Source organism: Suillus subalutaceus, assembly GCF_016647625.1.
Source record: "Suillus subalutaceus strain FC151 chromosome Unknown DFJ58scaffold_67, whole genome shotgun sequence".
Lineage (NCBI taxonomy): Eukaryota > Fungi > Basidiomycota > Agaricomycetes > Boletales > Suillaceae > Suillus > Suillus subalutaceus.
The window spans coordinates 86,202-113,660 of record NW_024540316.1 but is presented as its reverse complement, the minus strand read 5'-3'; the positions used below and the strand labels follow the sequence as shown (position 1 = coordinate 113,660).

The 27,459-nt window shown below is 47.1% G+C and overlaps 10 protein-coding genes across 10 annotated transcripts; 3 read left to right on the top strand and 7 right to left on the bottom strand.

Annotated features, from left to right (window-relative positions):
* Window positions 1–2,552: 2,552 nt before the first annotated feature.
* Window positions 2,553–3,449, bottom strand: DFJ58DRAFT_729049 (uncharacterized protein; the record flags this gene model as incomplete). The annotated part of the gene is made up of 3 exons (XM_041385691.1): window positions 2,553–2,759; window positions 2,829–2,993; window positions 3,042–3,449. The coding sequence occupies 3 exons, from the start codon at window positions 3,447–3,449 to the stop codon at window positions 2,553–2,555; spliced, it is 780 nt and encodes a 259-aa protein (XP_041242929.1).
* Window positions 3,450–4,120: 671 nt separating this feature from the next.
* DFJ58DRAFT_729048 (uncharacterized protein) lies at window positions 4,121–4,827 on the bottom strand (the record flags this gene model as incomplete). The annotated part of the gene is made up of 4 exons (XM_041385690.1): window positions 4,121–4,174; window positions 4,223–4,315; window positions 4,411–4,521; window positions 4,570–4,827. 4 exons carry the CDS (start codon window positions 4,825–4,827, stop codon window positions 4,121–4,123), a joined length of 516 nt encoding a protein of 171 aa, XP_041242928.1.
* Window positions 4,828–5,132: 305 nt separating this feature from the next.
* DFJ58DRAFT_729047 (uncharacterized protein) lies at window positions 5,133–5,822 on the bottom strand (the record flags this gene model as incomplete). The annotated part of the gene is made up of 3 exons (XM_041385689.1): window positions 5,133–5,174; window positions 5,240–5,332; window positions 5,382–5,822. 3 exons carry the CDS (start codon window positions 5,820–5,822, stop codon window positions 5,133–5,135), a joined length of 576 nt encoding a protein of 191 aa, XP_041242927.1.
* A 2,576-nt stretch (window positions 5,823–8,398) lies between these two features.
* Window positions 8,399–11,213, top strand: DFJ58DRAFT_729045 (uncharacterized protein; the record flags this gene model as incomplete). The annotated part of the gene is made up of 6 exons (XM_041385688.1): window positions 8,399–8,468; window positions 8,518–8,855; window positions 8,905–9,181; window positions 9,229–10,106; window positions 10,153–10,610; window positions 10,988–11,213. 6 exons carry the CDS (start codon window positions 8,399–8,401, stop codon window positions 11,211–11,213), a joined length of 2,247 nt encoding a protein of 748 aa, XP_041242926.1.
* A 1,253-nt stretch (window positions 11,214–12,466) lies between these two features.
* Window positions 12,467–13,010, bottom strand: DFJ58DRAFT_792934 (uncharacterized protein). Its single transcript, XM_041390380.1, has 2 exons — window positions 12,704–13,010; window positions 12,467–12,636 (listed from the first exon to the last, which is right to left on the bottom strand). The coding sequence occupies exons 1-2, from the start codon at window positions 12,926–12,928 to the stop codon at window positions 12,541–12,543; spliced, it is 321 nt and encodes a 106-aa protein (XP_041242925.1). The 5' UTR covers window positions 12,929–13,010; the 3' UTR covers window positions 12,467–12,540.
* A 406-nt stretch (window positions 13,011–13,416) lies between these two features.
* DFJ58DRAFT_886737 (uncharacterized protein) lies at window positions 13,417–16,331 on the top strand (the record flags this gene model as incomplete). The annotated part of the gene is made up of 8 exons (XM_041394662.1): window positions 13,417–13,830; window positions 13,868–14,064; window positions 14,118–14,268; window positions 14,317–14,376; window positions 14,771–15,006; window positions 15,060–15,071; window positions 15,678–15,928; window positions 16,153–16,331. 8 exons carry the CDS (start codon window positions 13,417–13,419, stop codon window positions 16,329–16,331), a joined length of 1,500 nt encoding a protein of 499 aa, XP_041242924.1.
* A 1,543-nt stretch (window positions 16,332–17,874) lies between these two features.
* DFJ58DRAFT_886729 (kinase-like domain-containing protein) lies at window positions 17,875–19,447 on the bottom strand (the record flags this gene model as incomplete). Its single annotated transcript, XM_041394661.1, has 8 exons — window positions 17,875–18,195; window positions 18,235–18,480; window positions 18,534–18,740; window positions 18,800–18,834; window positions 18,891–18,912; window positions 18,972–19,223; window positions 19,255–19,369; window positions 19,422–19,447. 8 exons carry the CDS (start codon window positions 19,445–19,447, stop codon window positions 17,875–17,877), a joined length of 1,224 nt encoding a protein of 407 aa, XP_041242923.1.
* Window positions 19,448–20,079: 632 nt separating this feature from the next.
* Window positions 20,080–20,955, bottom strand: DFJ58DRAFT_661763 (uncharacterized protein; the record flags this gene model as incomplete). Its single annotated transcript, XM_041382243.1, has 1 exon — window positions 20,080–20,955. The coding sequence occupies one exon, from the start codon at window positions 20,953–20,955 to the stop codon at window positions 20,080–20,082; it is 876 nt and encodes a 291-aa protein (XP_041242922.1).
* A 427-nt stretch (window positions 20,956–21,382) lies between these two features.
* DFJ58DRAFT_661767 (uncharacterized protein) lies at window positions 21,383–22,420 on the bottom strand (the record flags this gene model as incomplete). The annotated part of the gene is made up of 1 exon (XM_041382244.1): window positions 21,383–22,420. One exon carries the CDS (start codon window positions 22,418–22,420, stop codon window positions 21,383–21,385), a length of 1,038 nt encoding a protein of 345 aa, XP_041242921.1.
* Window positions 22,421–26,049: 3,629 nt separating this feature from the next.
* On the top strand, window positions 26,050–26,530 carry DFJ58DRAFT_886727 (uncharacterized protein; the record flags this gene model as incomplete). Its single annotated transcript, XM_041394660.1, has 3 exons — window positions 26,050–26,125; window positions 26,165–26,432; window positions 26,481–26,530. Coding segments are annotated over exons 1-3 (376 nt in total), but the record flags the coding sequence as incomplete, so codon positions are not given.
* Between the last annotated feature and the right edge of the window lie 929 nt (window positions 26,531–27,459).

The window sequence follows — 27,459 nt, the reverse complement described above, 5'->3', positions numbered from 1 at the left end:
GCTTGACGATCTGTGGAGTGATGCAAATCGCTGGGCTCTAATAAGGTCTGACGAGCAAGATGAAGCACAGAAGCTTCACGAGGTGAGGAAGCAATGTTGGCATCTTGTAACAAATGTACATGCTTCATCGCGACGGGCAGTTGTTTGCCGCCAGGATTATTAGGCACTCCGTCACCTCCAACTTCGCAGCATCGGGTACATTTGCAAAGGAATATTTGGCTAGGCATCTAACAAATTTCAATGGACAACTGGCTTTGTTGATTTTATGGGATATATAGAATAATGATAGGGAAAGTAGTTAGCACTGATCATCAAGTCAGCGGGGGTACTTACAGGGGGGCCGAATCCGAAATTTGATATGTGGTCACTGTTCGCGCATAATTGACTAACTTTTCATTTCAATCAAGTTCATCCCCTCAAGGGAACAACGCACCAAATCTCGAATGCTCAACGTAAATAAGAACATCACAATAAGTATATAAGTACATAGTAGTGCTATATTTAAGTACATGACTGAACGAGCTTGGAATCCACGTAAGTATAGGGTATTATCGGTAAGAACATAGGAAAGAGGTAAAGTAGTGAAAGAACGTGCCTAATATAGTGAATGACTGCATAATCAAGCTCTGCCAGAATTTGGCACCCAGCACCTGCTGGGAATTTTTGGCGGGCATTGCCAGCTGGTGCGTTGGCCAATTGGAAATATGTCAGTGAATTGCAAAGTAGGATTCTGTATATGGAGCGAAACGCCTGCGGATGTAATTTGTGTCAATGCTATATGCGCCCTTTTGGATGGAATATGGAATATATAGCAGTACAGTAGGACACATCTTTGTAAGTATCAGTAAGTATCCTATGCGCGCAAATGCAGCCTTTGGGTATTTGATTCTGAGGAGATGGACAAGCTAGGCGGGCGCATAACAAACTATGAATTACAAGGAATATTCAGTATGCAGTTTCACAGACAGTTCGACATCAGCAGCAGCAAATTTGCGCATCATGTGAACAAGATACTCGGCAGTGAGGTTGGAGCAGCCTCGCATGCTGACATGTTTGACTCGAGGAAAGGCTTCAATCCATGAAGCAGATAATGCCTGGAGCTACAATCAGTATCTAGGTATTGAAATAGTGCTTTAACAAACACGTACCAATGCATCTCCCGCCGAAGTGGAGCACGAGCCTGCAGCGTCCAAGGAGATCGCCAAGTGTTTAACATGAATTGCTGACTGGGTACCTGTGTAAATTATTGCTGAATGGGAATGACTCTGCGGAGGCAGGGAAAGGTCAAGGTATCCAACACTATTACAATAGCCGATACATTGTATGATGGTAGTAAGGTAGTCAGGTGAAGCATCATGGGCTTGCAACAAGAGAGCAAGGCAGGAGAGGGTGGGTGGTTTATGGTGACTCTGAATGACTGGGAGGATGTGAGACAAAGGGCCATCTAGCATAGATACCGATAATGCTAAAGCAGTGGTGACTCGATGGGTCCTCCAGAGGCAACCAGGTCATGGAATGACACTGAGGTCTTTAATGCCGGGGTGACGGGCCAGAAAACAAATGAGCATAGACGGCGCACAATCAGCATCAACTCGAAGTTCAACAAGCATTGGGATGGTCAAGTGCTGCAGCAGTTTGTCCCAGTGTAAAGGACTGAGTTTGATGTAACTGAGTCGGAGCTTTTCCAAGGAGGAAAAGCAAATGGTCTGGACTGTGAAGGCAAGGAGTTCAGGGGAAAATAATGCTTGTGATGATGCATCAAAGGTTCTGAGGTGGTTCCCGCTCACATCCCCCTGAATTCTGGTGAGTCCAGTGACGGATGATGAGCCAATGCGACCGTGGAATGACATGCACGTCATATCCTCGCAGCCAGAGGTGCGGATGGTCTTGAAGACTAATGATCTGAGGGAGAACTGAGCAAGTAAGAATGTCAAAATTCCAGAAAAGTGTTATGTATTGTATGGATTTATGGGGGATGGACTGGAGAAAGTGCGAAAATGCAGAGAGTTGCGTGGACCGCAGATCAGGATCTAACCAACACAACATCATATGCGGAGGACGAAAGGTATCCATATGTATCCAAGTAAATAGAACATCAAAATTGTGCGAGTCTACACGGATGTGAAACATGTCTTGCGGTGAAGTTGGGAAGCTCCGGTTGATGAAGAAGAGGGGACCAGCGATTTCTCTAAACAGAGAACAAAGTTGAGTAACACAGCGCAAATCTTCCGCTCCTAAAAGAGCGACGATAGCAATGAGGATTTCAGCGGGTAGGGACCATATGAATGCCAGGGCGCAACAGGGCTTATAAAGTATGACACATTTTATTGAAAAGGGATCTAGTATAGCATCTGCTTTATGCTTCAAGACAATATCAGACTAGGGTCGAGATCAGTGGAGCCAAATATATATATATAAGGTTTTTCCGTACCATCTCCCTGTACAAGCACTTGGCCGAGGGGTTTGTAAAGTCAGTGTTGCGACAATTTATCGTTCGGGGCTAAAACTTTATAAACACGCTATCAGTACACGTACAAATGGCGGCTATATGATCACTGGCGGGAAAGGATAATTTCCATCCTCTGAAGCTTCTTGTCAGATACTGTGAATGAAGGAGATTGGTCATTCAACCATAATGAATTGTATAACACCCTCGGTAAGCCTTCGATTGCTGGGCGAGAAGACTCTTGGATCGCGTTGCGAAAATGCTTTGCGGGTTTGCTTCCGCGGGGAGTGAAGTTCACGACACCCGCCAACCGCTGTTGATCAATGATATGCATCTCATGATTGACATCTGCTCTCTACGGCATCTTCTTCAGATGAAATACCTGAACTTCACCATCTTCATGCTCACTCTCATCAGAGCTCATGCCATCTTTGCCAAGAGTCTCCACAAGGGATTGTAGATATGCCCATACAGCCTGGTCATCCTTTCCAGTCACTATCCTGTCACTGAGCAGGGCCGACGTGATTTTCTTACAAGTTTCGAACTTCTAGAAACCAACTTAACATTCTTCAAGGCAAACAGAAAGATGACTTACCGTCGCCCTGTGAGTGAGGACCCTAGTGACCCGCAATCGCTTGTTGGTCTGATCCACGAGTCGGTCTCCTACTTCTTGCATAGTCTCACAAGTGCCATCGCTGAGCACACGAGGCTGGGCTTTTCTCCAGGAATTGCGGCATTGATTGAATTTCTTTGTAATATCGTTTTTGATGGACTGAGGAGATCTTGAGGCCAATTGGTTTGTCTCAAATGTGCAAGTATACTGGGAACAGAGAATATCAATTACTCTTTGATTCCACTTGGAGTTGTGTGTGGTCGTCATATCCCAGTGCAGTTCGAGAGGGTCAGGGCCCATGCCCAGTCCGTGCGTAAAGCACGATATGGCTTCACTCGACGCACTGACATGAAGCATATACTCATCATCTTTCGCGAAATGGAATGCCATATGAAATAGTTCCCGAACATTGGCCTGGCTTTTCATTAGCAATGTCAGTTGTGTTAGGAAAAAATGTACCTTATTATTTTGGTGCTGGGTATCAGTAAAATTCTCGATAGGGGTCTCATGGGTTTTGCGTCTGGATCAAGCTGCCCTCGGGGGCGCTGTCTGCTGTAGAACCTTTGCGAGCGCCTCAACAAGCATGCTGATGGTGGCATTCTGGATCAGAACATCACTTAATAGCGAAGTCAGGGGGGGCGCAGCCCCCCTGATACTAGTCTGAGGACCCTTGTCCCTATCAGAATCTGAACTTGCGTCAGGAATCTGAGGCATGGGTGATGTCAGACAATAAACAGAAATGTACAATAGAGGCATGAGCTTACTATCGAAAAGCCAACAATATTTGTGCATGTGGCAACAGGTCTTTTGCCTACAGCATGGCGCCATGAAGGGAGGGAGGGAGAGGACCTTGTGATGTTTGCTTGTCACATTTGGCTCTGTAAATATATCAGGAAAGCTCCACATGTGAACATGTCGATATGCACATCCAATGAAGCTATCTTGCTGCTATACCCGGAAGCGAGGCGGGCTAACTCGGCTTCTTTCTCGGCCAACAATTTCCCTTGAGCCACCTTAGCTTCATATTGAAAGAAAGCGTCTTGTTTAGCTAGTAGGATATCTCATTCTGTGCATGCCTCCTGTTGTGCTTCACGTAAACCCAACGCCATCCGATTCTGGTGCAGAAAGTCAGGATATCAACATCATGGGGACAAGAACCCTACCTGCAAGTCGGCGAGTTCATTATGATGATTCTCATTCAATGATGTGAGGGCATCGGCTTTGCCACGCTCGAGGAATTCCTGGTGTTCTTGATACTGTGTGATGACAGATCACAAATTCGATTCTTGCAAGTTGGCATTGGTCTGAAAGTTAGTCAGGTATGAACACAGGAGATATTTAATGAGTGTACCTGTATTTGCCGCTTGCGGAGCAAAAGATCGTGCTTGGAGAACTGTAACTCATGCACATTATCCCGCAGTCTGGACGACTGATTGACTTCTTTGAGGAATATTTGATTTGGCTGAATATTTGTTAGCTCAGAAAAGCAAAGAAGTATGTGATGACCCACCGGCTGGTCATCGTCATCTCTCTTCCTACAAGCAGGTCCCCAGGGGTTATCAAATAAATCCATCGCGAACTCTTCGCCAAGTGATGTAGCGGGCGATGATGGTGTTGCTGATGTACAAGGATCTAAACTGGCAGAGATAACAGGCCAGGGGGGATACGTATGCATGGCAGCTGCTGGACAAAGCTCGTTGAGAGGGTAAGACTCTACAACTGGGGTGACTGGATCATATTCTGCACCATCCAAAAAGAAATAAGACATTAGGCGGGACATCTTGCAATTCAAATCATTCAGTAGCACGAATTTTATCTGAAGAGAGCTCACCTAATGTCAACGGCCGCGTTGCAGTGACCAGTTGCGACTACAACATTGTTACAACTCTATTAATAATGTACAAGTAATCACAACACGCAGCGCGTTAGTAATTTATTAGGTATCAGTCGTTTCAAATTGTTCTTCGATTATCACCAAAAAAGCCACATTGTGCGTTCATAGGTTATTTGTGTACTGCTATTTCATATGCTTTTGTCGCTGCTTCGCAGTGGTGTTTTTCAGCTGCATCTGAATTATATCTCCAATTGGCCAACAGCCATCATAATCATTAAGTTCTGAAAAGTGAGATAGGACCCCAAACGAAGTTAGTATCAAACAGATGTAGAAATTCTAGATGTACCTCTGTCTGGACTGCAACTATCACGGCAGGGGTTTGAGATGTCTTGCTCTTGCTAGTGTCACAGTGTTTCTGGATCAAAGCGTAAACACACTCCTAATGCCATTAGTTTCAAGGGGATCTCATTACTTAAGTGCCAGCTCACCTTAAATGCCTTGAAGCGGCCAGCATCCCACTTGAGTGCCTTTTCCAGGTTGTATCCACCACAGCTAGGACGTCCAGCCTCACCATCTGGTTTGGAGATTTTGTATTCATGGGAAGCTATGGATGACAAAGAAGAACCAATTGACACCTGGCTGATCTGCTCTGCAGAAAATGAGACAGCCTTGGCGACTTTGGGGGTAGGTGAGCTAGAAGGGATGGGTGTCACTGCACGAGACGGGGTAGTGAACACGCGTGAAGGCGTTGGAGTCCGCCTTGTGAGTTTGAGACTACAAGGGAAGAATACAATTTCTTCTTGCCAAGATATCGAGATTAACATTGTCGTTGGACAAAACATCTCTGTGTGATACGTCAATAATGGGAGGGCCTGGGGAGGGCCTTCAGGCTCATAAAAAGGAGCGACAGGCACGGAGGATAAATGCATGACTGACCTGATACCCAACTGAGCCAAGAAGACATTTTTATATGGGTGGTTTAGCTCAGGTGTTGATCGGATGCCTACCAGGATAATGTTGTTAGGCAGGATGTCATTATTGATTGTCGTCCAGTTTGTTATGAACCTTATTGTGTCGGTCAGTCAATATAAGTCCTTCAAGACATCGATGGATGGACCTACTTTAATGCCTCCAATGTTTTTACTCCCCACCAGTCATTCCAATGATTATCACCTCGAAGGGCGCCTTGTCGGGCATAAGAACACCATCAATTGCTTAGTGGTCTCTCGCAATGGGTGTATGTTAGCAAGTGGGGGTGAGTTCAATATGCATGATGAAATAGGACTTGACTTATTACGTCCCAGGATCTGACGGAATGAGGATTTGGGACCTTAAAAGGCGAGCTCAGCTCCCAATCCCACCTCAAACCACAGCCCTTCGAAACCCAGCGGATCCAGTAACTTGCGCGTGTTGGATTACCCGCCATGAGGCAACACGCGAGACATTATGTTATGGCACGGGACGCGTGATAAACACATTCAAGTGTGGGCGTTTAACTTCAAGGGACCATTGATACCAATTTTCAGTGTCGAGCTCGCTACTACCATTCTGCGCAGCATACATTTCAACCGTGCTGCAGGTAGAAACATATTGGTCTTCGGCATGTATGATGGTCCGATGTAAGTGTTCATACCTACCTGATCACTGTGCATCTAATATCCCATGGGCCATTCTAGACATACACTTAGGGGCACAGATGGTGTTGTCATCGCTACAAACAATGCCGGGCTGTTAATGTAAGTGATATTTACATCAATTGTTGATAATCACTTACCATGTCACTACAGCGGGTATGCTTCTGTAGATGCAGCTCAAACGCTGTTCCTAATGGACAATGTCATGAATGAATTCAGCTTACATTGTCTGGATGATGCAGTGTGTATCCGCACCTATAATACCAACCCAGTCAAGACATTTCCGAAGCAGGTTGTTTTTGGGGGGAAGGCTACCCTCGTAGTTGGGGGTAGTGACACAGGAGTTATTTACATTTTCGATAAAAATGAAGGGACACTGAAACAAGTCTTGCAACATGCCGACGCGGGCCGAGTACAAACTGTGATGGTGCGCTATTTACATGAGATAAAAAATTTGATCTGACAGACAAACGGAAGACATACAACAGCACACACCGCAGCCTGATCTTCGGGGCAACGTCTGCAAATGACACAGAACCGACCATCTCCATCTGGTGTCGCAAACAGGACAGTGTTGCAAAGTCAGCAGACGGCCAACCTCTATCAGCGCTGAAGCACTTCGTACGGGGAATAGTCCAGCTAGTTATTGCAATGGCGATGATAGCATATGTTAGTACTATCGTCAGAGACAAGACAAGCTGACTCACTAGGCTGCAGGTCCTCGGGCAATACAACTCATTCTCATTGGCGTCATTGGGAAATGTCTAGCAAGAATATTCAAAGTTCGGGGATCGACCGCAGGACCTGCCAGATGATGTTCATCTCTTACTAGAGAAATATATCGAGGATCAGAGAAGGGGCGAATTCCTTGAGAGGGCACGAAACTCGGTGGATAATAGAAAACATGATGAACACGTCAAGTCCATCGTATTGGGATGTGAAAAGTTGCGTGATGAAGATATGCACACCGTGATTCTTCTCGGAAATTAGACAGATTCTGATATGGTGAAAGAATGTACGCATAGTGTATCAATTCACATCGATAATCGGACACTACACATCAATATGTAGATTTGCCACGGTCCAGGCTTAGCCCCTATTATTAATAGCATTGACATTTTAGTTACTATCACTCAAAAGTCAAAGTCAAAAGCTTAACTATACTTACTATCATACTCAGTCGAAGTCAAGCTTATTTTTAAATTTACTATTGTGCGCAAAGTCACTGAAGTCGGATTCAAGCACCAAAGTTACTTTCGACTACAGTACTGACTGTCACTGAGCAAAAGATCGAAGTCGGAAAGAAAGAGAAGTTAATGACAGATGCAGTTAATATATGGAACGACTATGAGATTCAATCTCAGCCCAAAATCATACTCAGTGCCCACGGCCAGCTGGGTTTGAACTCATAGTCGTGCTGTATATCAGGGTCGTCCTTTGACCAAAATTACCTTTTCAAACTCAAGTACACACAAGCGATAGGATAGGAATTCATTTCTATTATGTATTATTAAGTGCTACTTTAAAATGACTGTTGCCGCGTATGCTAGTTACAAGTATATGTGGGCCGGGCAGGACTTTTGTTTTAGGTCTTAGCACAAAACATTGGAGGACCACAATGTTGTCTCCACAATTGTCATCCGTATTTGCTAAGCGCTTCCACATTAAGTCGTTCACTATAAATATTGTTCCTGCGCGTTAACATCTCTTCTTTCCATCACCCACTACTCAATACACTGATAGATAGATAGACATAGATCATAGTCTTTAGGTATTGGATAGATAGAATACAGAGTACTTGCACTGTAAGTGTTCCTGTTGCAACAGGATTATGTATATGTTATGTTCAATTAATTGATGTCAACTACAGGATGTCCAAATGCACGGCATCTGAGTCTCATGATGACGAACCTACCTCGAAACGCGTCAGGAATCATGAAGGTTAGTTGTTGCATCATGTTGTCTGTATTTTGTCTTATGCATATAACAGGGACGAGAGCACCATCACCGCTGGCAGATCACGGCGCATGGCGCGTTCTGGAACAGTACCTCACTACTGAGATGACCTACCCTCAGATGGAGGCAGCCTTTTCCTCGTACTTGGGCAATCAATACAACGCGGATGATTGGAAAGAAGCTCATGATGCTTTGTTCTCCGGCAACGGTGATAACAGCCTCACCTTAGCAAATCTTCTCGCCTTGAAGGCCAGGCATATACCCCAGGGCACCTCCAGTCCATCGAAAATCGTTACCCCGTGGAAAGATTCTGCCCTATCCATGCCTGCCTCGAAGGCAGCCGGTCGCTTGAAAAGCGGACGCGTCCGAAGAGTAAGAAATATATTCATTTTGTTATGACTTCTATACTAAATACATGTAGCCAAAAAATCCCTTTATCGACGACAAGGCATCTGATAATGACGAGGAGGAGGAGGAGGAGGAGGAGGACAACTTGCAGGTGGAGGGTGACGATGGCCCTTCTGTGCGGTCATTGAATGTTACACGCTTGCCAGGACCTTCGTCGCCCAAGGATAGGTTATCCGTAGCGATCAATCACATCTTCGACAGGTACGATGGGAACGCCCCAAGCACCTGTCTTAGAGCGGTCTCGTCCTCCAGCGTGGTCCCAAGCAGGATGTACCTTCTCCATGTTCACAGTGAGTGCATATTTTAATGACCTAGCATGGCACTGAACGCATCACAGGATCTGCCACACAATGTGTCGCTGAACATCTCAGGAGCAATGGATTTGCAATTACCGTATCACCTTGGATACCAAGCCAGCTCTATGCTGTCTCAGATAGCCCTAGAACGATTGCGACATCGCTCAAATTACTCTCTTCCTCCATGAAAGATTATATTTACATCTCGGAGGAAGAACAAGCAGCAGTCGAACGTTCATGCTCTACACTTCCCAACCCCGGGTGGGTGAAGATCACACAGGGAAAATATAAGGGCGACATCAGCTATGTCTTTGACCCCAAACAATCAAATGACTTCATCACAGTATTGATTCCCCCACGCGACTTCCCCTATGACATGCCTAAGAGATCTGTGGTGCTGCTCAACCGAGCTCACCTGCCGAGTGACAAGACAGTGCCTGACATTCTTCAGGATGATAAAGTCGTAGGATGGTCATACAAAGGAGAGCGGTACTACATGGGACTGTTGCTGAAGAACTTTCGCCGCGACAGCCTGGAGCCGGTCGCCTCCCCTCATGCTAATGACATTCAACTACATCTCCAGTCCGGGTGGGATGTACCTTTCTTCAAGAAAACTCTCAAGGCCTTTTCACTGCAGTTCTTGCACGTAGGTGATTCAGCCAGGCCTATCACAGGAGAAGTCTGCTCAGAAATCGGTACGGTCATCTCGACAAACCATGTGTCTGGCTCCGCATGCTTAAAGTTCACCCTCGATGGACATGGACAAGAACTGGAATTTCGACTCCAGGACATTGAGCGTGTCTTTTGGGTTGGCGACACGGTTCGAGTCGTAGCGGGCGCTTACGCAGGTCTGGAAGGGCACATCATTAAGAAGTCTGGGGACTTGTTTCACATGTGTCAAGAAACCACCAATGAAGAGGTATGGGTAAATAGAACCTCCTGTAAGCCTGTCTGACATTACATAGGTGGAAGTATCGAAGTACTATTTAGATCGTTGTCCTTTAACCCACGTACTTCAATCCCAGCCGCCAATGCAGCCAGATTTCGACCCTCTTCCCGAGTCCGAATCTCTTCAAATCGGGGATGAGATAGAAGTATGTGCGGGAGAGTACATGGGGAAATGCGGGATTGTGGTGTGGTTTCCTATGGGGGGGACCACGCTGTGGTTCCGGGCTGGGGGCAATATCAAGGATCAGTTGATCAACGCCCCTGCAGCATTTGTACAGCACATTCATCCCTTCAAGACTCTCCAATTTACCAAGGAGAGGGGTTATGATGTTAAGCCCAGAGATGTCGTGACTGTTGCCCATGGGCCAGAGTTCCAGACAAAAGGGATCGTGCAAACCGTGGACTTTCCAAATGCGCGCCTGACCCAGATATCTGAGGGTAATTACTCACTCATAAGTACTATTCTCCTCAAATCGTGCGTCTCTAAGATATGACAGGTCAATGTTCCTATTGGATTCGTCATGAAAATATCCAACGTGAACCCGGATTCATTTCACAACATCATCGGTAAAGAAGTCTTCATTATTGGAGGTGCACAGAAGGGCTACCGAGCCACGCTATACCAACTCACTCAAGATACCTGCTTCATTTCTGTGCATGGGCAAGCGCGCACTACAGTTTAACGCGAGGACGTTGCTACTAGGTGATCATATTGTATATTGTTGTATTAATTTTTATTCACGACTATTTAAGATACAGAATGAGGTTAAACAGTGCAATACTCGAAGATCCGGACATGATCTCTTTCTGCGAGATGCAGAGGAAATTGTACCTAATGCCACCATGTTGAAGCAAGACCCCTCCACCTGATCCCGTAGTCCCATCCAGTTCTAGTATGGATCCCAGCTCCAGCGAGTGGTCCAACTGGACCAGCCATAACAATCATGATTCGACGAATAGCCTTTCTGCTGGTGTCAAGACATATGACCCCTGGGTTGCTAATAATGCAGAGGACATCGAGGACACCATTGCAGATCTAAAGGAGAAGTCCCGAAACAGCAGTGAGTCTCTAACGTAGACTTATTAACATTTGGCTTATTTCATTACAGGCCCGTTATGTTGGTTAATGAACAAGGAGTTTGCATTGAAGTTGACTCGTCATCACGCAGTGCTTAAAGTATCACCAAGTTTCATGGGAGGCAGACTGCATAATTGCTTCGTATCGACAGCTTGTCCTGACCTGTTCTGCGGTGACAATGGACCCGCACCTGATGGCTGCATTGCGGTATTTTGTACATCCAATGGTGCCGGAGCCGTACTTCAGCACTACCATATCCCCATCAGTGATCTAAGTCCAGCTCCACTGCGCAAAAAAAAAACCAAAAGTGGTCCTGGATGGTGAATCTCGTGGTGAGATCATAACTGTCGCGAAGTGCAACATGAAGAAGAATACTGTTGAGATTGCGATTACTGCTAGGACTAGCTTCACTTTGCAGTTCGATCAAATATGCCTTGTGGAGGAAAGTAGATTCTGATAGGCATCTATATCGTACTCTTGCAGACTCCCTGTACTCTAAACTTGTACTCTACAATATTATATACCCAATATGAATGCCCAACGAGTGCTCGATGAATGCCCGATGAGTGCCCACGTCATTTTTCTCGTGCTAAAAGTTCACATTTTACCTACCCATTTTATCTTGCAAAAAATTTAATTATGCTGCAATCGGCAAATGTCCCTAGTTACATGATATTTTGAGGAAGATTTTCCTACGCTCAAAACTTTATAATTTATGGCGCTCAAAATGGTACATAAAATGTAGAATTTTGCCTGGGATTTTGGCACACATCCAAATTTTTTATCTTTACTGTGTCAAAATGTATAGTAAAAACTCCAACTTTATCACTAACATTTTGAAAGCAATCTCGCATAGTGAAAAACTCCCAAACCACTGGTGTGTCACCCATGACCCAAAACAATTTGTCAGCATCAGCCTAATCAGGCAATACCAGGTTTTTGAAGTTTTGATGAAAACCCAAAGGTACATCAACAAAAGTGACATTATCATGTAATAGCATACCACGACATAGAATCAGTAAAATAGGTACCAGATAGTACATACTAGTGCCAGGTTTGCACACACCCTTAAATGTTGATGCTTGCGACTGCTTGCATTGATGTTTGATGGCAGGTTGACACAGTATGTATGCTAATTTACGTGATGTATGCAATTTCACGCCTTGTATGTGAGGTCCATCATTAAAGCTAGAGAGTCATGCATGTACCATAGCATACTGGGGCTTGTTATTATTTCACACTCGAAAACAAGAAATAGAAAAGGGCATTTGATTTGATTTACGACTCCGAGTATACATATTTGGGACAAAGCGACTACAAGCAAGTACTAAATAGTACCACCTACAGGCAAACTCATCATGTCACCCTCAGTGAGCATGAACTCAACAGACATCGAATATTGAGATCGAACGATGAATCGATGCTAGATTATGCACCAGCACAACACACATTAGAATCTAAATGTATTCCTCAGTTTTCAAACTACATACCTGCGTGTATGCGGTCATCGACTGTGCTTCAAGCTTCAAGCCTTGACTGCCTCTGCCCTGCAAACTAGCGTAAATGAGGGAATGGCAACAGTATGTATTAAAATACTTCCCAATTGTTGGAAATAGCCTTTGCACCATCGTGTCACCGAGTATATGACAGAGCAAAGTCAATAACCTTACAATAGCAATCCAAACAATGTGAATCTCTGACTTACCCACTCGCATCATTTTGCCAACTTGATGGGCGGTCGGGATGGACACAGTAGGAGAACGACTCGGGCAGCCAGGGCGAAGGGCATAGTGGGGTGTGAGCAAAGTCTGAGCAACGCGTCGCAAGAGGTGTGCGTTCGCAAAATCCCGAACATAGGGCTCAACTTTACATAAGCTTAAAACCTTAAAACATAGCCACACGAAGTTTCGAGAGCACTGTATCTGAGGTTCTCGATGGTGACTTCCGAGTTGCATAAAATCGTTAACTCGATACTGGAAGAGGGGTTTTTTTTCTCGTCTAGAATACATTTAGATAGACAGTTTAATAAAACTCGCTTGTGGGATGACGCTGCCCTACTACCGAGTGATTTTGAAGCAAAAAAACTAGCCACGTGATTTATATCATTAACGCGTCGATATCAATATACGCATCGCGTCTCATATGTATCCCTGTCGCATCGCACCACCACTTGTACTCTCTTAAAACTATAGACTTATTCATTATGTATTCAAACCAGCACAATCTGTATAACAGCATCCAACAGCATCATGACAGCACGCCGCATAATGACCATTATTCATATCAAACTACGGAACCGAGATCCAATCATCCTTCACAGTTTTTCGATACCCAGCATTCATCCGGACACTCGCAAAGCCCTCTCATAGACTTCGAAATACCATCACATGCAGAACCAGAACCAGAATCCGATACATGCTACTATGCACCTTATTCTCCTGACTATGATTCTGGTTACTCGGTCAATACGTCTGATAACGAGGATCGTGATCCGCTCAACTGGCAGCCTCCTATCATCGAAACGGACTTCACCAATATCGACGAAGCGCTCGAACTTAAATTAAATACTGCAGACTCACTCTATCGATTATTCAAGGCAGGAAAACTCAAAGTCCAGGTCGGCCCTCAGCAGAGATGGGCCATACTTTGCCCAGATTGTGATGAATGGTGCCAAACGAGTACTCACTCCTCCATTGCACTCTGGATCGAAGGCCAAATTTATACCATTGAGGAACCACCGCGGCAGTAAGAAGTGCGCCCAGACCGTGACTAATAAACAAAAGCAGCATGTTCGGAACGTGTCTGATGAGCCAACCCCTCGTTCACTCGTGGCATTCTCACATCAAAACAGGTGCGTTTCATTTTAAATTCTATACATGTAATATAAATATTGCTCGCTTACAGTCAACCGCCTCCTGGGCCCTCCCTTGATTATAACCTTTGCGCAGGAGTCCCAATCATCTGGCCAGAGGATATGCGTCCTTTGGTCATGCTCTTTCCATGGGAACGTTACCATGATGGCCAGGATGGCCTACCATTCACTATCGACACTTGGGTTTGCTTGGCTACGTGTTTTCCGAAGTGCCCGTTCATGTATTTGTAGCTTACTCGCGCTCATTTGCTCCTCCCTCGCGTCAATACTAGGACTTTGTTTGCATTGAGAGTGCGTGACTAAGCTACCTAATATGGTATAATTGCGGTGATCGTCACGCCGTGACAGTAGGGGGGGGGGCTCTGAAGTTTCTCCGGGTGTATATCCGATATTCTAGTTTTGCACACCTCTTGACGCGTCGCGTCGATATTCATATTCACGAGGATCGGAGTTCAAACTGAGTTTCAACCACATGTCACATGATGTCTACGTCATTCTAAGCGGTTTGTCCTTAGTGTGCCAAACGAGTTGTACGTCTCAGTGATAAAAGCAGAGCACAACCTACGATGAGAGTAACAACTTGAAGGTTCCATCAGCATCACAGAATGCTCTGTGACTCACATGTCCCGCTCAACCTTGATGTGCTGTGTGACTGACCTTAACATTGTCCACTTCTTTGGCACAGGGATTCACGCAAATAGGTCCTTCAATGATACTCTGTACGACGTTCAGCCTACTTATGTTTTCATCTGCCCGATTCCAAGGCTCCTACATGACCTGCGAGCTCCCACTATCTGTCGCAGACGCACGCATTGTCTTTCACAACATATCCGAACTCACTGTGCTATCTGACATGCTCGTCTCAAAGCTCGAGACAGCGATCGAAGATGGATGCAAGGGTGTGGGCGAGGTTTTCCTGTGGTGAGTCTGTCCCTCACAATATGAAGCGGGACTTCACACTGATGCCCAACTAGGGATTGGCACGGGTAGGGAGCTTGCCTGTACTCATTTCGGCTCGTGTATGTTCGTTCTGGCTCGTTCTGGTCTGTTCTGGCTTGTCTGAACTCATTCCAGCTTGTATGTATTCGTTCTGACTTGTCTGCACTTGCTCTGACTTGCATATACTCATTTTAGCTTGCCTGCACTCATTTCGGCTTGTGTATGTTCGTTCTGGCTCGTTCTGGTCTGTTCTGGCTTGTCTGCACGCGCTCTGACTTACTCAGGTTCATTGTAGCTTGCATACACTCATTCCGGCTCTTTTTGGTTCGTTCTGACTTGTCTGCATTTGTTCCGGCTTGTCTGCACTCGCTCATTCACGCTTGTTTGTTGCGCTTGTTTGTTGCACTGGTTCCTTGCAATTGTGCTCATTTGCACGCACTCGTTTTTGTTTGTACTCATTTGTGCTTGTTCGTCGTGCTTGTTCTGCGTGCTCATTTGCACTTGCAATTGGTAATGTAGATTCGTTTTTTCCAATGTTTTTGTATCTAATAAGTTTCTTATTTATATATGGTACCTGCGGGTGAACCCCGCATGGGTGCGGGTGCAGGTCTGAGTTTGTCATACCTGCCAAAAACTCATACCCGCTCTGACAGGTACGGGTTTTCGCCAGGTACGGGTGCGGGTATGGCCTCTGATACCCGTGCTAATCCCTATGCTCAATATCCCACAAAGTACTGCTTTTTGTGCCCCCATACACGACCTAGTACATCACTGCATACCCTCGCGCACCCGCACCTCGATGTCCTCAGCTCGCCGCTGCAGCTCACGCTCCAATTCTCACGGTGGCTCAAGGAGAGAAAAGAACTCGTCAAGGCACATACACATGCATGGGACCTACGCTGCAGTACGTCCTTACGTTTCATCGTCTACTTTACATCACTGACACAACACCAGAACCGAATGGCAATGACATACCTGACGAACTCCCTTCCGAACTTATCCCTCCCTCCTCCCAAGATCTCAATACTTCCTAAAGGATATTCTGAAGAATGATACACGTGCCCGATCTCCGTCGGGTCTCGACACTCCCGTTTCACATCTCAAGGAACGCTCTTTCAATTCCACCAGGTGCTGGTGGCCGACAAGATGCCACAGTCTACAAGCACACCAACACAGAGCCTCCTGGCAGGTTCTACCAGCCCCGCAGCAAGCACATCGACCAAGTAATAGATGACGCAGGTCTGGGGGCAGAGGATGGGGAGGATGATGATGATGACGACGACGACGACGGTTATGCCGAGCTTTGAAAGTAGTCATTTGAAACATATCACTGACACCCTCTGCCCTTGCGTGCGGTCAAAAACATTTCACTCCCATTATAAGGTGTATCTCAGGCTGGCAGAGTCATGCAAATGGCTCAAACAATTTCACACTGAATAAATGCACATACAATGTGCGTGCCAGGCTGGCATAGTCATGCAAATACCTAGAATTATTTCACACCGAATTAATGTGCATACAATGTGTGTATCAGGTTGGCATCAAGATAGAATCAGTAAAATTCCATATTTGATTTTGTCACTTTTGTTGATGTACATCCCATACTCACGATCAACGTTCGATAACGCTGGGCAGTGGCTTTTGTTGCGTTCTGCAGGTTTAGAAGTCGCTTACGTTCATGCAGCGTTGCCAATAACTATGTCATCCCAACTTGCTTTATCAGCGCTGCCAACCTACTGATCAACATCAAAATCTCGTCCGCAGTCGCTGTATTCTGATATTCACAGACAGCAATATTCCAACCCTTCTTTTTCCATCCTTACGTTGACTGGTGGCATGGGACACTCAAGGATGTCACCTCGCGTGGTTGGCAAGGAAGCGATGGGTCTGATGGACTCCGAGTCGGAACCTGCAGCAAACTTATCCTGGGAGCACGACAAGCTCTGGTGTATAAGTTGTGCTATGAAGGTGTTGGAAAGCCTCTCGGCCTCGGAACTACCGTAGTGCATCATTCAGCAGCTCTTACACATTTTGATGTTCAACTCACCGTACTGCACTAGCAAAGGCCGGGATGTGACGAAATGATGATATAACGCCACTCTCCCAATTTCTTACTTCGCAGCGGTCTGTATATGTTCCAGGCTGGCTCCCATGCTGACTTGCTTCCCTCGTGGTCGGAAAACCATTGGTGGGCGATGGAGCGGCTGGACATAGTCCACTCAGAAGACTCTTATACTGAACCTGGAAGATAGAAGGGGACTACGTCATGCTTGGGCTTGTCGTGCAGGCTGCAGATACCCTTGAAACTCTGCAGGACGGTGCTGGACTCAAACACTTTCAAAGGTTTTCACAGGGAATTTGGGGCCAAGATATTATTATTACCCAGAGTTGTGCTGAGTGAGATAGTGATTAAATTTTTCGAATGGAGAAAGATGCGTGATTGTACCGAATGACGATGTAGGTGTTTTAGTCGCATATCTCACCTGTTGACTGACATCACTTTGAGGTCATTAAATCGTGACGGCGAGTCATTATCAGGAAATCATTGCTGTGGATCACCTCTCTCAAACGCCTTGCGTCAGCAGCGCAAGTCGATTGCACTAGCAGAATTGCAGTTTAAGATACATTTGGATGACCTGCTTTCAAAGCGTCTGGGATCCCTAGAGTCAACATTGCTCAGTGTAGAGACGGGTGCGGGTGATGTGGAATTGAGTTACCCCTCCTCTTCTGTAGATTCCGTGTTACTCACCAGTAACCTCTTCAGATTATGAAGACGTACGAGTTCGACGGCAACATTGAAGAGACTATGGATGCGCTTGCGGCATCGACTGCTGATGCACGGGGAATAGATCATGCTATCAGAATGGACGGAGATATGGCTACAATAGACTCGGGCATAGATGATACAGAGCGAGTAGCTGAACTAAATGTGTTAGTGGAAGCGAAGGAAAGGACTGCGTTCGTCCAATTCTCGGAGGAAAAGAGCTGGTACACGGCGAGGAACGAAGTCCACAACTGTCCGAAATTCAACGCGATCGAGTCTGGCATATCACCACGAATGAGCTGTACGCAGACCAATGCGGCAAGGACGTTGACGAGCAGCAAGAAAAGTGTCATATCCACTAGGCTGTGCAGGTTCCCAAAGACCGTGAGCTGAGGTGGTTTAGTTGTCTGTAAGATGTTCAGATGGGATTCAATGAAAGAACTAACCTCGGAGACCGTAACTTCCACGGTCTGCGGTATTCCGGGTATACAACGCAAGGATTCTTCATGCACAAAGGTTAGGATCTGATCTGCAGAAGGGCGATCTGCAGGCCGAAGTGAGAAGCATCGTCGGAGGAAAGATAGATCTTGAGGGCTGATTCCTTCTGGGAATAGCGGGACTTGGTCGTCACGCAAACGGGCCTTCACAGTGTCATCTGGAGCTTTTTGCCAGGGCGCCTGCCCAGAAAGAACCTAAGAAAGTTGTTAAATACGGTGATACCAACGTCGATGAAGGAGGTTAGTACATGGATCATATTGCAACCGAAAGACCACACATCGCTGTGGGACGTCGGAAGTCCGCTGGAACTGTCAACCATTAACTCGGGAGCTGTCCATGCAACATCACCCAGACGAGTCTCGTAAGATTCTGATTCCGCAATCTCATCGAGCATCGTGGAAAGCCCGCTACCCTTTACAAAGGCACGGCCATTCAAGTCCACCAGAATGTTATGCTGACGTCGGCACATCGGAGATTAGTGCTTGCCTGCCTTGATTTTCGATGAGAACTTACACCGCTTACATTTCCGTGAACCACTGCAAAAGAGTCTAGTAAAAAAGATCACTTGAGAATGCCTACTATCGTAAGCGAGGAGCAGACATACAATACCAGTGCTGAGGCAATATCTTGCAGCTAACCAAATTCGGTTTTAGATGGGGCGAAATCATAACCGAAAATCACCCACCAGGCGAAAACGTTCATGGCGCGTCAGGATGTTGTGATGTCTAACCAATAACTCAATGAGGCTTCCACTGTCGATCCAGGGTGCCGCAAGGCCAGGTAATGGGCCATATCCGTGAACGGTGAACGAGCCCGAGCAAAGGCAAATGTGTTCATTCTGAAGTCGCCCCCATAAGTTGATTTCTCGTCTCAATTCCTCGCCTTTTTCACTGAGCGAGTCAGAATCATGCTGAACCTTGATGACCTGGACTGCAACCTGGTAATGTTTACAACTAGCAGGGACCTACTGGAGAAGATTCAGAAGGCGAGTTCCAGCTGCACTTGAAAATTTTGGCATAACCGCCCGCTGCAGCCGGTTTGTCCGAGTCTTTGATTATCTGATCAGTGAGATCAGGGATACAACTGAGGCATAGATTCAGCAAGATGAAAGCTACATTCCCGAAAAGATACGCACATAGGACTTTCGAATACTGATGACATTACTTCTTGCGAGTTGGATGAAGGTGTGGACCAAGCGTCAAATATGTGTACCTTCAATGGTGTTCGGCAGTCAATTATTTCCCATCACAGAAGCTTCGCGAATTACCGTCTGACTCTTGGCTTGGCCATGTCATTAGTGGGCGCTTATAATAACTGAACGATATTGACGAGCCACGCAACCGATCAATCATGATGGATGAAGACGATAGAAAGGCACCTAGATCGTTTATTCCATACAACCCTGGGCTGTTCAGATTTATCCACCGAAGGCGTAGAACGTACGATGGGGGAAAGAGAGTAACCAACGTTTTTGTGCACCACCTGTTTTGCAGTGACTCCGCCTCTAAGTGAATTTGAACTTCCGTCCAAGTCAGATGCCAAATGGCAACCAGAGAACATGATGCATTCAATGATGGGTGAGTGCCGCAGGTGTCAAAACTCTCGACAAACCGTGACGTAGATGCGGCAGTAAGATTCTGCTGGTTGAGCCAAGCAAAGACGACAAACTACTGGTGTCTACTGGTGTTAGTCCAAAGGATGTCCATAGCAAAAGGTCCGTAATAAAGCGCGAGTATGTAATGAATGCGTGTATCAATTAATGAGTGTCCGTGGTATACTATATACGGGCAAGTTCAATCCTCCATCTCCCCCTCAGAGTCTGCCGCAAGCTGGTCGCCCTCACGAGGCTGATCAAACGCCCGCAGGGTGACCCGTTCCCGGGCGCGCCTCGGGTTAATGCCAATCAATGGGCCTCCTTTCTTCCCAGAAGGAAGCGCCCTCCATGTGGATGTGTTAATGTTTTTGGTCGACCAGATGCGGTCCGATTGAGTGTATGGCACCCACACGAGCTTATCGAACTCGACCCTTAGTGCCCACCTGGTCTTGGCGAGGGCGTTGCCTGATATGACACGAGCAAGAGCAAGATAATCGCTGTAGTATGTACATTTCCCATAGTTTTGACGACCAGGACTGCTAGCAGCTTCGTCGTAAGATTTGGGGAAAAGGCGATTGAAGTGCATATCCCACTGCTCTGGGGTGCAGACACAGTATTGAGCTAGTTCGAATGGAAGTTCCGCGGTCTGTAAAAGCTCTGGCCGCGCCAGCTCGCAGCGCATGTCGACAGGGATCGTGAGGTATGATCCACGCTGCGCAGATTTCCGGTTAGGCGCCTCCTCGATGAGGTCAAGGAACAATTGCTCGTAAATTTTGGCGGCTCGCTCGTTAGCCGTGCGTTCACCTTCCTCATTGTCACCTGCCCCATTAAACTCTCGTTCATGGCCCCCGTTGACGACGTGCAAGTCCACGTCCCTGCCTACCAAGCGAACAGCAGGCTTGATGCGGACGCCTCGGATTTCTGTGTCAAGGCGCAAGCGCTGTCGATCGGGCTCTCTGACATCATCAACATCGCGAGTCTTCCGTTTCTTGCGATTTTGCGTTCGATCCGGATTGGGGAGGCGCTTGCCGAGTGGAACTGTGCTCCAAGTAAACGAAGCACGGATGTCAATCATGGATGCTTTATGATAAATGCGAGCCATGGAATCTGCATCAAACGTGCGTTGCACAGGCATTCGAAGAAACGCTGGGTTCCTGTTGAGCACAATGTCGCAGATGAAGTATGCGCCGGTGTCATACAAAATGGGTACGGTAGGGGCGTCTTCGTCATCCGCGTCGTCGTCGGGGTCTTCAAGCGCCTGTTGACAAGATCTCTCAATCAAGTCCTCCCATCCGAATCCCTCGGCAGGACGCATGAAGCACGCGTTGATCATGTAAATGCAAACAGCTCCCAACGCCAGTGTAGAGTCCATGGAACGTATCCTGCCCTCTGCCTTTGTCAAGTTCACGAGGACAAGGCGGATTGCAGCCAGACGATAATAAACGAACAGCCTGGGACGACAAATCAGTTCAGGGGCGCAGAAGGAAAACATGCAGATGCACTCACCACCACAGCCGTCTGTCAATTGCAACCACGGAACGCCCAATAAGATCCTCAGGGAGAGCAGACAGCGAGTCCATGACCTTGTCTAGCGTAACTCGAATCTCTAAACGGGCGCAACCATCGCGACCTGCCACGCCCTCTTGTTCGCCAGCGCATTCAAAAAAGACCTCACTCATGACGTCCAGGTCCCGTACGATCTTCTCTTCCGTCTCCTTTTGTAGAAGCTCCTTAGCTTGACGTCGGCGGAATACTCCAGGATTGAGTTGGTATGTTACGTTTTTCGAAGTGCAATATGCCTGCACGTACGATATGCCCCCGCTACCTGCAACATTGGCTGTGTTTGCACGAAAACCGGCAAATTCTTTGACCTGCAACGCGCGATCAAGGTGAAAATTCCCCTTGTTCTTCATTAGGCGCTCGATGCGTGGTATGGGTGCGTTAGGCATGAGATGACTCAGGAGCTCTTGGTGGCAGGACTCGCGCCAGGTGACAACGTGCCCCGGTACGCCAATGGCGAGCGCAACATCCACCTGCCAATCTTGCGCAACCAAGTTTCGAACATCGACATGCTCGAACATGTCTTCGAAAGCTAGCTGTCTCTCGCGTTCATCACTCCCGTTGTGCACGGTGGCATTCTTCGTCCCCCTCAGCTCGTGCACAAAATAGGCATCTTTGAATGCGGGCTTTTCGTCCCCAAGTTTGGTTAGCAAGGTCTGTGCGACCTCTTGCAAGCTGTACCATGGAATGTCGATGCTGCCGAATGCGAGCGTCCCGAAGCGATTCCTGAATTGGGTGTATGCAGTAGCATAAGAGGTCGGCCATTGGTCGGTTGATTCCGGGATCACTTCCACCATCGTAGGACGAAGACAACGGTCATAAATAAGGGCCAAGTCCGCTTGAGACACTCCCACTCCAAGTGAGGATGCACTATAGAGCCGGGGGAAGAATATCCTCACGACGTGCCTTTGTTGAACTTTGCCCAAGGCTACGTTGGGAATCTTATGCATAGGAACGCGAATCTCGGCGCCCTGGTTCATGGTCAGCATGTATAACTTCATCATAAGTATACGTCTTACCTGAGCATCGTATGCCTTACTCTTGACGTGATTGTCCTTTCTCAACGTCTCCTTGAAAGGAGTAAGGGGCCAGACCGCCAGTGCGCTGGTATAAGGTAAAGTATTAGATACTCCAATAGCCGAGTCAAGGTCACGAGTAACCGTGGTCTCGGGAAGGGGGGGAAGGCCTTGCAAGCAATTCAGGCTGATGTGGCATTGGTCGAGTTCCTCGCCTGCCTGCGGCCCGACCCTACCTGCCAACGTGAAACGGATAAAATCTACTTCCGACTTGAGATCGCCCTCGGTCGGCACCTGCTGGAACAGATGTCGAGAATGGCCGACAAACTCTTCCATTGTTAGCTGGGTAAGATCATCAGCATCATCCGGGTATTGCATAGCAAGAAATTGTAACGACAGTGAGGACGGACGCAAATTGCAATGAAAAGGCCAGAGAGGAGGGGGGGATGAGAGGAATCGTGCTAGTGCGCTCTGCATTATAAACATCTGGCACCCGTACATCTCGCTTAAAGATGTCTTTCTTTCTAACTCGAAGGGCCAAGGTTGCTCTGAGTCCGTGCGGAGCCTTTCGCGCATCCTATCCTAATCTTGTTTAATGTCCGTGCCCATGTAAAGCAGCACGATAATACTTACCCGCTTCCGAGTCGCCGGTTAACTCCCAGCCACTCTGACTCGAACTCCTGAGGGCTAAGGGTCCTCCATTGACTGCGGCTATTGAGTCTGTTTCAACTGCACAACGTGCATTTGTGAACGTGGTTCGAAAGTCATGGGATAAACACATACGTAACAATACCGCCGCGCGGAAATTGGATGTGCAAACAGCTACTAAACCAAGTTAAGTGACGCTCAACAAAACATTTGAAGCTTTGGCCTAAGCGGGCGCTCTAACACATCTCGTAACACATCTCGTATGTAACCAGGTAGATCGGTTCATTAGTGACATACGGACATAATGAGTTTGACGATGTTACGCGGTTACGCACCGGGCCAGCTGCATGCAAACCCTAGATTTGATAATAGACCCTGATTGATATTGTACATAGATAAACGGATTTAGATCCGAGATATTCCGGCCGTTAAACAAACTGCAGTGTCCGTAATGCCCGCTTCCACGTCACACTGCAGGTGGGCGTCCGGGACGGCCACTGTACACGGGTCCAGAACCGAGTTTAAGTGACATAAGTTGAGTTACGCTCACAAAATATTAATCGGGAGTAAAACTTTGTTTTTGCAGGTTTAATCTGTGAGGTAAATTCAACAACCGTGGCCGCGCGAGGCCCATTTTTCTGAGGGCAAAACGGGCACTCTGAGTCAGTCTGAGTCTGAGTCTGTAAGATGGATCAGTTCATGGACGGACATAGTATGATAATGAGTTTAACGACATTACGCGGTTACGTGCAATTACGCGCCCAGCCACAAGCAAACTTTATCTCATCGATAAACCCCAGTGAGAACCGAATAGGGCTGAATATGTTGAGATGCGCGATTATGTATTATGTTGTATTATGTATTATGTTGTATTATGTTATGTTAGGTCTGAGAGACCTGGCCTCGTGGAGGATCTAAATATAGCACACGCCTAAATGATCTTGCTTCCTCCGAGTTGCTCGTGCAGTCCCTCCCAGGACCCTCTGGATAAACCGTGATCATCCACAACATCACGTCCCGCCTCATTGAACATCTGCGTAGGATCCATGGCGCGCCTGCAAGATGCAGACCCTCTGCACTGTGACTAACAGTCCCGACACTATTTTCATGCATTAAGTCCTTTTTTGATCTTCAAGTTATCTTCTAACTAACTACCATCATGGTGCTTGCTGTGCTCTACATGTGGCATCCAGCCAATGTCTGCGGGTTTCGACATCACTTTGTAAGTCCTAAAACTGCACGCGCCTGTCTTGGCTGACTGTCACTTCATTCTGCTTCTCCTTCCTCGTGTAGCTTGTATTGTCATACTAACTTTAGCTTCACGTAGATGCTGTCGCAGAGTGACTATTGGTTTCATCATTTCAACCAGGTATGTTTATAATTTTGGTTCATGAGTTTATGCTTACATTTTGAGTGTGATGAATTCCCCCCTGCGCCAGGAGACCTCCTTGAACTGTGTGTTTTGCGTTCTGATCTAATCGTGTAAATCTCACTGTCTGTCCCAGACCCGCCGGAAGTTCCTTTACTGTCGAAGTAGCCGCTAACCGCGGTGTGACGTCCCTGTCCTTTAATGGACAATTCGCAACCCAGTGGGGTAATGGTGGAAGGCGCCCCGAGGATTACTCCATTACAAATTTGGGGGGCGCCCCTCTTTCTTCTGGTGGTTGCATAGGTGATCCAAACAGTGAGTACAAATTAAGCGTGGTCGTACAGTCGCGCTGACGATGGGTAGTGCATACACAGAACCAGTCTATGATTGCTGGGACTGCGTTCGCAATCTCTTACTAGGTCTGTTCATGTTTCTTGTCTGATTAAACACAAAGCTTACCACTCGAGCAGTCGGATACCAGCCAGGTTACGATGGACAACCTCGCCGTGTTTACCGTCCGCTGTAAGTGCGTTTCATTTCTGATGACCCTGCGAATTCCTCTGACCTTCATTATAGCACCCCTCGGAAACGTGTCACAAGCTACCATGTTCCAAAAGACATGCTCGCTTGTCTCGCAGATGGTTGCACTTGTGCTGTAAGTTATTAATGGTTTCCCTCGAAAAGGCTAATTTATCATTCATCTTCAACAGTGGGTTTGCGTTCGTTGTCTCGGTTGCGTTTCATTCAGCCCATCCGCATCGGCACCCTCTGGTATCTCAACGTACATTCCCCAACGCCTTACCGCTGGCAAAAATGCTCCGCACTGCTCTACCCGCACGCTTATCCTTTCTTGGAGTGCCTCTGGGGGTGGTCGGGGCGTAGTGAGCTTAGATCTGATCAATTGTACAGAAGTGAGGAGTACCCCTGGCTTTGCACACCCTGGAGCGATGGATATTCCAAGGGTTTAATGCATCCATCCAATACTGCAGTGGGCATTCCAAGCGGCGAGCACTACCTTCCTTCCCTTCCTCCATCAAATTCTGATTCAACTGCTACACACAGGGCAGCTCACCACTGGAGACGTGACCGCGCACAACAAGCCGAGCTTGGTCGAAATAACACTGACAGACAGCGAACGCGGCAACGATGCAGTTGACGTTCGTGACAGATCTAGGCCAGTCATATGCCGTTGACATCGACCCTGACATGGAGCTTGAGAATGTGATGGCTTTGCTAGAGGCAGAGGTGAGTCGCTTGTTATCTACTATCCAGCCCTGACTAATACATGCCAATTCCCTTGTCTTTGCTTCCTCCTCGTTCCTGTGTTCATACGATGACCTGTCTACGACTCTGGATCATGCAGTCGAGTATACCCCCCAGCGAACAAAGCATCTCGCACAACGGGCGTTAGCTTACAGACCCAAAGGCTACCATCCAGGCGCTTGGTGTAGGCCAACACGCTATACTCCTCTTACGCAGGCGTGTCAACGTCCCCGGGCCCCCGAAGGCAGGTGAGCTCCTAATCCCGTTTCTCGGCCTTCATTGTACGCATGCATTGATGACCCTTTACAGACCCATAGAACAAGATGCAGAGATGATGAGACTGCGAATCCTTGGAGATCCGCAACTTATGAGACAATTACAAGAGGTGCGTGAATATTGTTTTCTGCTTTCTTTCGTTTCTTACTGAGTATTCCTCGCTCACACACTACCGGAAATAGCTGCCGCTGCCCAGTCCAAACCCACACGTTTTGCAGAGCTCCTGCGACTGCAACGGGACAGTGCACAACAAGCCGAGCTTGGTCGGCAGCGCGAGATTTCAGCTCTTAATGCTCACCCGTTCGATGTCGAGGCACAGCGTCGTATCGAAGAAACTATCCGTCAGCAGGCAGTCATGGAATACATAGAGCATGCGCTTGAATACTCCCCGGAGGCGTTTGGGCGGGTGACGATGCTTTAGTGAGTATTTTTTCGACTTCAGAGTGTAAAGGTACTGATGGACGGTAGCGTGCCGGTGGAGGTGAACTCCCATCCTGTGAAGGCGTTTGTGGATAGAGACAATCAGTACGTCTTGTCCTACCCGTTTCGTGTCTTGCTTCATATTTTTAACCTTTCCTGTGGCAGAGTGTATTATTAATTTGAAGTTCTGATGCGTGGCTGACGAAAGTAACCTTTTGACCAGATTTGTCTTGCACAGTACGAGGTGCCCTACATCTCAGCATCGGGTCAGCATGTTGATGTAGTCTGCTATGGTCAACTGAACTGCATCCTCGAGTGTCGCCTTGATGACAACAATCATTATGGTGACCTGCGCAACTCAACACTTTTGCTTGCTCTCATTATTCCATGTGCGACAGACGGACTGGATGCATCTTCTCAGCGCGTCGAGTACAAGCGATTACTGGTTCCAATTATAACGGACATCCGGAACATCAAAGCTACCGTTGGGCGTGTACGCACACGAAGGCATTGGGGCGTCATTGATCGTTCCACCGACCACATCCAGATCACATTTGCGGAGTTAGGCCTCGGAGCTGATGTTAGGACGGATGACGCTGATGATGCGATCACTGGTGACTCTGACTGATTGGACTAACTTTCCCTTGCCTGTTGTACAGTTGCGGACAACCAAACTCACCAACTTTAGACATTGATTTTTCCTGGTTCCGGAATTGCACGAGATACATTCAAATCAGTGTAGAAACCATGTATATACTTCGTACTTTACATTTGTACGAGCCAATTTTCTTAAAAGTGAAATATGTCCCCCAACAGGCTCAAAATTTGGCGGTGCCATGAAAAAAATCGCTCAAAATCCCGAAAAATGCGGAATCGGCAGCTTTCAGTGAGCCGAGTATGATGCTGAAAAGAGTGTAGCACGATGATAAGCGCTGGCGGAGAAAAAAAACAAGCTTTCCAGCAAATGAAACGTGAGGTGTGAGTTCTTCTCATCCAAAATGCCACGGGGACGCCCAACAAAGAAGCA

Bases quoted from the DNA above. Each gene is read 5' to 3' on its own strand.
- DFJ58DRAFT_792934 (XM_041390380.1), bottom strand. From the start codon at position 12,928: ATGCGAGTGGGTAAGTCAGAGATTCACATTGTTTGGATTGCTATTGTA. The intron at 12,637-12,703 runs GTATGTAGTTTG...TGCATAATCTAG, and splicing joins CGATGACCGCATACACGCAG to CATCGATTCATCGTTCGATC.